At 49.6% G+C, this 11,722-nt stretch overlaps 1 protein-coding gene across 3 annotated transcripts in view; it reads left to right on the forward strand.

Annotated features, from left to right (window-relative positions):
• KIF2C (kinesin family member 2C) overlaps positions 1-8,451 on the forward strand; it is a 19,315-nt gene extending 10,864 nt beyond the window's left edge. For all 3 annotated transcript variants that reach the window (XM_010847814.1, XM_010847815.1, XM_010847816.1), the window contains 12 exons: positions 1-16; positions 1,445-1,535; positions 1,804-1,867; positions 1,945-2,036; positions 2,785-2,927; positions 3,727-3,931; positions 4,053-4,163; positions 5,391-5,458; positions 5,791-5,896; positions 5,988-6,101; positions 7,562-7,685; positions 7,795-8,451. In XM_010847814.1, the coding sequence (XP_010846116.1) occupies positions 1-16; positions 1,445-1,535; positions 1,804-1,867; positions 1,945-2,036; positions 2,785-2,927; positions 3,727-3,931; positions 4,053-4,163; positions 5,391-5,458; positions 5,791-5,896; positions 5,988-6,101; positions 7,562-7,685; positions 7,795-7,877 (1,217 nt within the window). In that variant the 3' untranslated portion in view covers positions 7,878-8,451. The remainder of the gene's footprint in view (positions 17-1,444; positions 1,536-1,803; positions 1,868-1,944; positions 2,037-2,784; positions 2,928-3,726; positions 3,932-4,052; positions 4,164-5,390; positions 5,459-5,790; positions 5,897-5,987; positions 6,102-7,561; positions 7,686-7,794) is intronic.
• Positions 8,452-11,722: the final 3,271 nt, after the last annotated feature.

Below are 11,722 nucleotides of genomic sequence, written 5' to 3' on the forward strand. Positions count from 1 at the left end.
ATGAAGTTGTCTACAGGTTAGTCCCTTGCTTCTGTTTCCCCCCTTCCTCCTGACACTTTCCTTTTTCCAGTGTGGGACATTGTGGTAGCACTTGCACTCTCAGGCATGCTGACTCTGAATCCCTTCCTGGCTTCCTCTTGTGTCTTCTTTGGATGGACCATGATGCAGAGCTGGCTCTGGCTTCTAGCACAAGGAAGGCCCTGTTGGGGCTGTCACATCCTATGTTTCAGCTTTAGTGGCCCATGCTTGAGTAGACAGAAGTGAAATATTCCCACTGAGCTCTTTGAGGCTGGGCTGGGCAGGCCTCAGGGGTTCTTCCTGTGTCTGTGTCCTGTACAGCCACCCATTACCCACTGGGCTTAGCAGACTCAGCAAACTCTGGAGCTGCTTGGTCCAGTACAGCTCCCACTAACTTCATGTGACTGTTTAAATAAAAGTTAAATAAAATTAAAAGTTCAGTTCTTCAGGGGCTTCTCTGGTGGTCCAGTGGTTAAAAACCTGCACCTCCACGGCAGGGGCCACGGGTTCAATCCCTGATTGGGGAACTAAGATTCCCACGTGCTGTACAGTGCAGCCAAAAACAAATTCAGTTTTTCAGTTACACGAGCCACATTTCAAGTGCTCAGTAGCCATGTGTGACAGTGGCTACTGTTGGACAGTACAGATAGAGATCATGTCCAGTATCCATCCTCAAAGTTCTACTGGACAGCGCTGCTCTACACTGGAGGCTGATAAACTGTAGCTCACGGGTGAAAGTTGGCTTGCAACCCTTTTTATATGGCTCTCAAATTAAGAGTGGATTTTGTGTTTTCAAAGAATCATTAAATATATATATATATATATATATATATCTATATCTATATCTATATATATATTTCGGACTTCCCTGGTGGTCCGGTTGCTAAGATCTGAGCTCACAATGCAGGGAGCCCAGGTTCGATCCCTGGTCAGGGAACTAGATCCCACAAGCCACACTATGCTGCAACTAAAGATTCCACTTGCCACAACTAAGACCCAGTGCAGCCAAATACAGACATTAAAAAAATGTCTATATATGTATACTTACGTATGTGTATATATGGAAGAGACCTATGTGGCCCACAAAACCTAAAATATTTTAGGCTCTTAAAGAGTTTCTTTGATCTTTGTAGTGTTTCATATGCTGGAAGTGGGCTGCTAAGCTCAAGCTTCCCTCTGTGTCTCCAGGGTAGAGGAGGTGCTGGTGGCTCAGTCAGAGTATGGACCAGCCTGCTCCTGGCCAGTTGGTCCAGCCCTCCCCAGGTGGTTAGGAGAATTTCAGATTTGTAAGTGGGGCTGGGGTCAGGTGGGACCACTTTGCTTGGAAGGAAGCCCCCAGGAATCCTGCTTTGGAAGGGTAGCAGAACCACGTTCTAGGAAGCACATTTAAGCAGAGATATGCATGCTTCCCCATGCTTTCTCTTAGGTTCACAGCAAGGCCACTGGTACAAACAATCTTTGAAGGTGGAAAGGCAACCTGTTTTGCATACGGTCAGACGGGAAGTGGCAAGACTCATGTGAGTATTCAAGCCTGGCAGAGAGTAACCTGCCCTTAGTGCACCTCTGGGCCTCTGAAAAGGAGGACAATGAGTTTCTTACAGAAGGTCCCTTCAGTGCAGATGCCCCACCTCCAGATGCTCTTGCTGTGCCAGGGGCAGGGAAGGGCCTTAGCAGGTCCAGCTCCCCTCCTGGCTGTAGTATGGCCCACGGTGGTGGTGGAGCCAGAAATGCTCTGGCCTAGGCCAAGGGCTCTTTAGCACAGTCTCCTGTCCTTTCCCTTTGCAGACAATGGGTGGAGACCTCTATGGAAAAGCCCAGAATGCATCCAAAGGGATCTATGCGATGGCCTGTAAGTAGTGTGTTCTGCCCCAGCAGGGTTGGGCACAGAAGGGCAGGTTGCTTACTTAATCCAGGTTCTCCCCACAGCCCGGGACGTCTTCCTCCTGAAGAATCAGCCCCGATACCGGAAGCTGGACCTGGAAGTCTATGTGACATTCTTCGAAATCTATAATGGGAAGGTAGCTGGCAGGGAGCCCTCTGTTTATGCTGCTGGGGTCCCTGAAGTTTTCTAAAATCTTGAGGTTGGCTAGAAATTGTAGAAGACAAACACCCTGTGTGTTGTCACGCCTTTGGGCCACTTTGCCCAAATGTGTGGGAGGTTTTCATCCGATGGTGGAATGGGAGGCACGCTCAACAAGTAAGCAGGAACACGCCTCAGGGCTTCCTCCCAGACGGGAGGCTTGCTTGTGTGTGCCCTGTGCTCCCTCCATGCACCTCCCTCTTAAATCTCTCTTCTGATCGCACACATTCATTCTCATACTCGTACTCTCTCTATATTTCTATGTATCTCTCTACGCTTTTGGAGAGTCACCTTCCCCGAGTGGGGTCTAGATAATAGCTAATGTGGCTAATTAACATGTTACTAGGTACTGAGCACTATTCTAAGCACTTCTCTCAGCTCTTTACCACAACCCTACTGGGAAGTATCACCGTTACTGTCGCTATCGCACAGATGAGAAATGAAGCTGGGTGGCTAAGTACCTTCCCAGGTCACGCTAGTAAAGAAGCAGGGTCACATCAAACCAAGGTGGCCCAGTTCAGCTCCCAGATGAACTGCTCGCTGCTCATCTGACATCACCCAGTGTAGCCTCTCCCGCCTTTCCTGTTCCCAGCCATTGTCTAAGCTGCGACAGGCTCTGAAGCGGGGAGGGATCAGTGGGTGCCTGGCGCCTGACAGCCTTGGCCTTGTTCCCCTGCCCGGCACAGCTGTTCGACCTGCTCAATAAGAAAGCCAAGCTGCGCGTGCTGGAAGACGGCAAGCAGCAGGTGCAGGTGGTGGGGCTGCAGGAGCGCCTGGTGAGCTGTGCTGATGACGTCATCAAGATGATCGACATAGGCAGTGCCTGCAGGTCAGAGTTTGGCCGGAGGAAGGGGCCACCTTCTAATGCCAGGTCAGGTGATAGATGAGCACTGAGCCCTTTGCTGTTTCCACAGAGCACCACTTCCCCCAGCTTGGTGAGGGCTCTGAAGGCCTCTGCCTTAAGCGGTCGCAATGGGGCCAATGACCCAGGGTCAGGCTCGTCAGGGACGAGTCAAATCATCTTGAATCTGACGAAGGCAGGCTTTATTACCAGACTTATCCAGAGGCATGCTTCCTGACTTCTCTGAGTTTCTTCTTACTGTTCCCTCTCTCTGTGGTGGGGGACAGAAGCTCTGGGTATGCTCTAGCTGGAAGTGATGGGACGAGAGCTCCTGTGTAGAGGGAGGAAAGTGCTCTTCTATCAGGGCCCTCAGCGTGGTGCAGTGGGGTGCTGAGCAGCATATGGAGGACCAGGGAGGGACTATCTCCCCAGGGCCCTCGAGTTTAGCATGTGGTTCATGACAGCCCCTCCTTCCCTGCGTGCCGTGCAGCAGAGGTAACTCATGCTTCCCCATGGCCTATGGCCCAGGGTCTGGCCAAGGCCCTCACACAGAATTCAGTACTTTGGCTGCCAGGGTAAGCCATACCCAGAGTGGCTGGAGGGAGGGCTGCTGCCCAGGGAAGGAAGGACAGAAGTGGGACAGGATGACTCAGAACGTCTGAGTCCTGGCCCTTCTCCCTTTCCTCCTGGAGAACTGACTGCCTTGGAGCCTCAGGTGCCATGGTGGCTGGTGACCGCCCGCCCCCTCAAGGAGCTCATAGCCCTGCTTTGTCCTCCTTTGCCACAGGACCTCTGGGCAGACATTTGCCAACTCCAACTCTTCCCGCTCCCACGCCTGCTTCCAGATTCTTCTTCGAACCAAAGGGAGAGTGCATGGCAAGTTCTCTTTGGTGGATCTGGCAGGGAATGAGCGAGGTGCAGACACTTCCAGTGCTGACCGACAGACCCGCATGGAGGGTGCAGAAATCAACAAGAGTCTCCTGGCTCTGAAGGTAGCCAGGCCCAGCTACATGGGAGCCGGTAGCCCTGGAGGGCTGCTGGGAGGAAAGGGTGGGAGGGAGAGGACATCTTGAAAGGAAGGAGGGGACCTCAGCTTCCCCTGCTGTCCCCCAGGAATGCATCAGGGCCCTGGGACAGAACAAGGCCCACACCCCATTCCGCGAGAGCAAGCTGACACAGGTGTTGAGGGACTCCTTCATTGGCGAGAACTCAAGGACCTGCATGGTGAGTTGGGCCCTTTGGAGTGGTGCAGTCCTGTCCCTGGGCAGGAGGCTCTGTATTCTTGGCTAGCTGGGTTTCCAGGCTCTGATTTAACTGGGCTTCACCCCTGCTTTTGGGCAGCAGGCTCCTCTTTGCCTGCGCAAGCAGGGAGGAAAGGATCTTCTCCCTTTACTGTGTGTCTGTGCACCTCTTGGGTCGGGGAGGTCGTTCCTCCCATACCTAATGAAACGGGGGCTGCAGGATTCAGGAGGAGGACCTTTGGGGAAGCAGGAGAGGCAGTCCTCGTCCCTCTGTGACCTCCCTCAGGGGTCACTGGCTCCCAGCCTAGGAAATTGAAGAGGGCCTCAGCCTTGAGTGACTTTCTGTCCCCTTATTTTATCCATAATGCTTTCTAGCTCAGATCTGCCCTCCTTCCTCACCAGGGAATATCCTCTCTCCTGCCTGCTGAGGAAGGTGGGAATTTCTGACTAAGCTCTAAACCCTTCTCCCTAAGGCAGTCTGAGCCCAGGTGAACTAAAGTTTCCAGCAGGAATCACAGAGCCTTGCATTGTGACCTTGGTGAGAGGAACGGGTCAGTAAAGAAGTAAAGAAGCAGGAGTAATTAGATATACCAGCAAAGACAGGGGACCAACTTTTATTTATTATTATTATTTTTTAAATTTTATTTTATTTAACTTTACAATATTGTATTGGTTTTGCCATATATCAAAATGAATCTGTCACAGATATACATGTGTTCCCCATCCTGAACCCTCCTCCCTCCTCCCTCCCCATACCATCCCTCTGGGTCGTCCCAGTGCACCAGCCCCAAGCATCCAGTATCATGCATCGAACCTGGACTGGCGACTCGTTTCATATATGATTTTATACATATTTCAATGCCATTCTCCCAAATCATCCCACCCTCTCCCTCTCCCACAGAGTCCAAAAGACTGTTCTGTACATCAGTGTCTCTTTTGCTGTCTCGTATACAGGGTTATTGTTACCATCTTTCTAAATTCCATATATATGCGTTAGTATACTGTATTGGTGTTTTTCTTTCTGGCTTACTTCACTCTGTATGGGGACCAACTTTTAAAGAACCTTAGTTTGCAGGGCCCACGAGGCAAGTTGCCTGGCACACAGTGGGTATTTAATGAGCTCTCCCCCCAATTCCTGGCAGCCTCTCCAAGAGCACCCTTACCCTGGGATCCTTGACCATTAACTAACTGCCCATTCCTTCTTTTGCAGATCGCCATGATCTCACCAGGCATAAGCTCCTGTGAATATACTTTAAATACACTAAGATATGCAGACAGGTACTGGTACCTGTGCCAAGTGGGATGGGAAGGAGCAGGGTTGGGGAGGGAATGGCAGTGATGAGAGTGGGGAGGGGGCTCTGGGGACTCAGTGCCTATTGTCTCCTTCTATGACTCACTAAGTCTGAGGCTTGGGAGTTCATGTATGAGGCTACTAGGTTTTTTTCTGATCCCCTTCAGGCTCTGGTGGGGAGCAGTGTGAATAAGAATCCTTCTAGGTCAAAGCAAAGCCACTACTCCATCTCCTTGAAGTCTCGAAATCTGAGTAGTGCTGCACACTTGTGAGTGCCAAAGAGGCTGCTGTGGGAGCTGTGACCTTCTTGTTTTCTCAGGGTCAAGGAGCTGAGCCCCCACAGTGGACCCAGTGGGGAGCAGCCAATGCAGATGGAAACAGAAGAGATGGAAGCCAGCTCCAATGGGGCCCTGAGTGCAGGCAATGTAAGGGGAGGTGGGCCAGGCAAGAATGGAACATGGCCAGCTGAGATGGGGACCCGGCCACACTGTCATCTGTCTCCTTTTGCCCCCTTAGTTCTCCAAGGAAGAGGATGAACTGTCTTCCCAGATGTCCAGCTTCAATGAAGCCATGACTCAGATCAGGGAGCTGGAAGAAAGGGCCATGGAAGAGCTCAAGGAGATCATACAGGTGGAGAGCTGACCCTGGGCTCAGCGTCATTCCTTGAAAGTGACCTGGGCTTTACATGCACACATACACCCCCTCCTCGGGTCTTCTGGCTGGGGTGGCAAGAGGCAGCCTTCTAGATCAGCATTTCTTAATTCCCCAGTTAGTTATTCAGCTGCTTTTATAGGGCAGCTAATTACCACACCTCCTTCTCCAGCCTGGCACACAGAGGCTTTCCCCCATCCTCCTGGCTGGAGCTAGTCTCTCTTTCCTGTGCTCCTGACTGAGGGTTTGGAGGGTAGCCAGGTCTCGTTTGTTCATGAATGTTGGTGAATACTTTCTATATACCACCAGCTCCTGTGCTGAGACCAAGGGCCAAAATCATGAAGGATGGATAACAGGCCTAAAGAAAGACTTGATCAATCCTGACTCTTCTATTTATGAGCCAGTTTCCTCAGGAAAGTCGTTGAGGCTCACCGGGCCCCAAATTCTTCATCTCCAAAATGGTCAAGACAAGATGGTTACACTAAGGATTAAGTGATATGTTGTTAAACACTCAGCCTTCCCCAGCATGTGGTCAGCCTTTAGTAGGTGATAGATGCTACCACTGCCATGATCCCTGCTGTGGAAGTGCAAGTAGGGGAGAGGCCTGAAGGGCATCCTAACAGTGGGGCACTCCAAGTGTGGAGCAGCGAGGGCAGCGAGGGGCACTTAGAACGGAGGAGGGGACGTGCAAGGTCAGTGTCTGCACGAGCCCTCCCCGCCTCAGGTGCTCAGGGTCCAAAGGTTTGAAAGGACATGGTACTTTCAGGAAGAGCAGTAGGTTTGCTCTGGCCATAGCAAAAGGTGAGAGCAGGTGAGGGAGGGAGATCAAGGCTGTGGGCGGGTCAGCCGGGACCTGATGCTAAAGGACATTATGGTTCACACCAAAGGCCTGGACTTCGTTATGAGGGCAGTGAATGCCTTTGAAGGGAGTAAAGCAGAGTGGTGCCTTGGTCACGTGAGAGCTTTTAGGGACCTTACTGTGGCCACAGCACAGAGCCCGGCTTCAGGACCCAGGGAGAGCATGAGTAGAAACGCTAAGGAGTTCAGAGCAGTTAGGAGATTAGTAGAGTTCAGGAGAGACACCGGTGCCTAGACTAGCTGTGACCATGGTCTTGGGATTGACAGGAAGACATGAGATTTAAGAACCATTTCAGGGGTGCAGTTGTTAGGATTGGGGGACAAGGTGAAAGAATTTTTGCTCAGATTTCTGGCTTGGGCATCAAGATATGCATTTGATATCAGGGACAGGGACAAGTTTTTGGCAGGCAGGGGAAGGATAGATTCAAGCTGAGAGTTATGGGGGAAGGGTCAGGAGGCAGGGCCAGGGCCATGGCTAGAGGAACAGGCATCCGCATTGCAGATGGTAGAGCCCTGGGAATGATTTGCTAAATTGGTTTGGTCATTATTGACCTGACAAGGTCCGTCTTGTGTCGCTGCAGCAAGGGCCAGGCTGGCTGGAGCTCTCCGAGATGGCTGAGCAGCCAGACTACGACCTGGAGACCTTTGTGAATAAAGCAGAGTGTGCCCTGGCCCAGCAAGCCAAGCACTTCTCAGCCCTGCGAGGTGGGTGCAGCTGGAGGGTGGGGCCTCTGTGGGTGGTGGTGGCTCTGCCTGAGGGAACAGGGTCTCCAAGAGACCTGCTGACTTCAAGTGCACCACCCCTGCCTTCCAGATGTCATCAAGGCCTTGCGCCTGGCCATGCAGCTAGAAGAGCAAGCCAGCAAACAAATAAGCAGCAAGAAACGGCCCCAGTGACGACTGCAAATAAAGATCTATTTGGTGTCATACCCAGCCTTTCCCCTCCCCTTCCCTCCTCAGCAAACTCTGGGCACCTGGTGGGTCTGAGCTGGGACAGACTTTGGTAAATGCCAAGTATGGGCATATCAGGGCCCAGGGCAGCTGGGAGGAGTCAGTGTGCATAGGACACAGCTTTCCTTTTCCTCACTTGCAGCCACGGAGCGAAAAAGGATGGAAGGAAGGAGCTTTTAGTTACCCTGTGCACTGCCCTTCTCTCCCAGAGGGGGAGGCTCTCCATCGTAGAGTTTTCCCGTAGGCAGCAATCTGCCTGTGTGGACTGGCTGCTGGGGGAGAGCTCCCTGGGGCTGTCCTGGCTCTGTGGGGAGAGAAGGAGCCTATAGTTCAGCTCTGCTGGCTCTGGCCTGCCTTCCACACCCTTGGTCCGGCCACTAATATATCTTGTACTTAAAAAAAAAAAAAGTTTCCCAGGGCCTCTTCCTTCCCTGCTGGTTTTTGAGGCCCATGAGGATCCCTGCTGTTTTCTGTTTTATGTGTTTATATATTATGTCTAATAATAAAGAGAAAAAAATCAGCCTGTTGAGTGGTGTGTGGGAAGAGCCTTCTGGGACTCGGACACCACCGCAGGGGTAGCGCTGATGCTAACTCTCCCCAGGAGGCCACGTCCACACCTGCGGTTTCAGTGACATGGTGAAGATGCCAACCTCTGCCTTGTTCAATGCCGACTAGGTCCTAGGCCTTCTCCTGGACAGGAGCTCGAAGCAGAAAGGAAATGGTGCTCTGCCATTTACAGTCTGCTAAAGACATGTTAAAAAATTCTGTGGGAACACTGACGCGAAAGCACTTGCTTTGCTAGACAGGAAAGGATCTGACAGGTTAACACGTTTGCTCTTGAAAAATGAGAAATTTGCCATATAGACTGAGGAACCAAACACAGGGCATGGATGGTTTGGGAACTAGAAGACTCCAGATCCCACGTCACAGAACATGAATCATGTAAATGGTGTATGCTCAGTTGCTCAGTCATGTCCGACTCTTGGCGACCCCACAAGACTGTAGCCCACCAGGCTCGTCTGTCCATGGGATTCCCCAGGCAAGAATACTGGAGTGGGTTGCCATTTCCTTCTCCAGGTAAATGGTAATGCACCATTAAAAGGTTTTTAGCCTAGCACCACACAACCAAACACATGTTTTAGGAAGGCTCCAGTCAGGGAGACATGGCATAGGACGCATGGGCTGCTGCAGAGACTCAGAGGAATGGGATCAGATGGGCCAGGTTCTAGCCCTCTTTCTCAGCCTCAGGATTTTCACTGTAAAGAAGGAGCATTCTCTATCTTGTGGTGAGAAAATCGCATGAGTGAGGTGCCATCAAATAACCAAATAGAGGACCTAGATTCAGAAATTCACCTTGGACTTCCTGGTCGTCCAGTGGTTGGGGGTCTGCCTGCCAATGCAGGGGACACAGGTTCAATCCCTGGTCTGGGGAGACCACACGCTGGGAGGCAGCTGGGCCCATGCACCACAACACCTGAACTCAAGCCCTAGGGCTTGTGTTCTGCAACAAGAGAAATCTGCAATAAGAAGCCCACACACCACAACTAGAGTAGCCCATCCCCACACACCACAGCAAGGGAAAGCCCACAAGTAGCAACAAAGTCCTAGCACAGCCAAAAATTAAATGAATAAAATTTTAAACATTCTGTAATGACATTTTTAAAAATTCCGCTAAATCAGTTTGACAGAGCACGCATTTCGGCAACACATGTACTAAAATTGAACTACAGGAAGATTAGCATGGCCCTCGTGCAAAGATAATAGGCAAATTCATGAAGTATTCCATATTTTTACCTGTGGTGTTCAATAATGAACCACCACTACTAACCATTTACCATGATTAAAATTAATGAAATGAGAAATTTAATTTCTCAGACATACTAGTCACATTTTAAGTGCTCAAAAGTTACATGTGATTGAAAAAAAAAGTTTGACAGAAATGGCACTAACTCTTGAGGCCTTAAAAGCTTCCAGCTTGCCACATCTGTAAAATGAGGCCACCTATACCCACCTCAGAATTGCAAAGATCCAATGAATGCTGCCATCCCAGACCTGACCACCTTCCCTAACTGGCCCCCTATCTTGAAATCTTGACTCACAGAGACCCATTCTCCCCAACCAGCCAGAGGAAGCTTTTAATAAATTCCGAATGCCCTCCCATGGCATTAGACCCCACCTGGTACCTGGTCAGCTCCTTTCTGTTGGTCCAGTGGGAACATAATTTGAGCAGAATGACTTGGAGACTAACAGCCCAGCTTCTAAAGCCATAGTGTAGGGTATGATCCAAGATCTGTGACTAGAAACTTAAGTGGGTTATTTACCTCGTGCTCTCTGTAGAATAAGAATAATGCTGGTATAGTGTTTGGGAATTCTCTGCCTATCCAGTCATTAGGACTCAGCACTCACTGCCAGGGGCCTGGGTTTGATCCCTGGTTGAGAAACTAATGCCACAAGTCATGCAGCACTGTTAAAAAGAAGAAAGTTGAGTTCACACACCCAGCAGTAAGTACAATGTCTCACATTTAATAAGTGCTAGCTATTTAAGCACAGAAGAACCAAGATTTTTGTTTTCATATTGTATCTACAATATCTTGAGCAAGCACACAGTGTGTATATATCAAATGAATAAATGAACTTTTCTCTAACTTCTCATGATTCTCCAACCACATTGGTCTTTCTTTTTTCCTTTTTTTATAGTTTAATGTATTTTAATAGCAAACTTACAGGAACAGCACAGGAGACAGACAACATTAAAAACATGTCTTTCCATGTAGGACAACTCAGAAAAGTATAGTGAATGGATGGAATCTACTGTGTGATAAAAATGCTACAAACACCATTTCAGTTCAATTCAGTCACTCAGTCTTGTCCAACTCTTTATGACCCCATGGACTGCAGCGTGCCAGGCCTCCTTGTCCCTCATCTCCCAGAGTTTGCCCAAGTTCATGCTCATTGCATCAGTGATGCCGTCCAGCCATCCTATACCGAACCCCTCTTCTTTTGCCCTCAATCTTTCCCAGCACCAGGGATTTTCCAATGAGTCATCTGTTTGCATCAGATGACCAAAATACTGCAGCTTCAGCTGTAGCATCAGTCCTTCCAGTAAATATTCAGGGCTGATCTCCCTTAAAGTTGATTTATTTGATCTTGCTGTTCAAAGAACTTTTAGGAGTCGTCTTCAGCGCCACAGTTTAAAGGCATCAATTCTTTGGGATTCTGACTTCTTTACCATCCAGCTCTTACAACTGTACGTGATCCCTGGGAAGACTATAGCCTTGACTATATGGACCTTTGTTGGCAATGTCTCTGCTTTGCAACACACTATCTAGGTTTGTTATCGCTTTCCTGCCAAGAAGCTATCATCTTCTGAGTTCATGGCTGCAGTCACCATCTGCAGTGATTTTGGAGCCCAAGAAGAGGAAATTCATCACTACTTCCACCTTTTCTCCATCTATTTGCCATGCAGTAACTGGGGCCGGATGCCATGACCTTAGCTTTTTTCATATTTAGTCTTAAGCTGGCTCTTTCACTCCCCTGTTCACCCTCATCAAGAGGCTCTTAGTTCCTCTTCACTTTCAGCCATTAGAGTGGTATCATCTGCATATCTGAAATTATTGATGTTTCTCCCACCTATCTTGATTCCAGCTTGTAATTTATCCAGCCCAGCGTTTCTCATGATGTGTTCAGCATATAGATGAGTACGTGTACTCCTTTTTCGATCTTAAACCAATCAGTTGGTCCATACAGGGTTCTAACTGTTGCTTCTGGACACACATACAGGTTTCTCAGGA

Source organism: Bison bison, unplaced genomic scaffold (genome assembly GCF_000754665.1).
Source record: "Bison bison bison isolate TAMUID 2011002044 unplaced genomic scaffold, Bison_UMD1.0 scf7180017864256, whole genome shotgun sequence".
In the NCBI taxonomy this organism is placed as follows: Eukaryota; Metazoa; Chordata; class Mammalia; order Artiodactyla; family Bovidae; genus Bison; species Bison bison.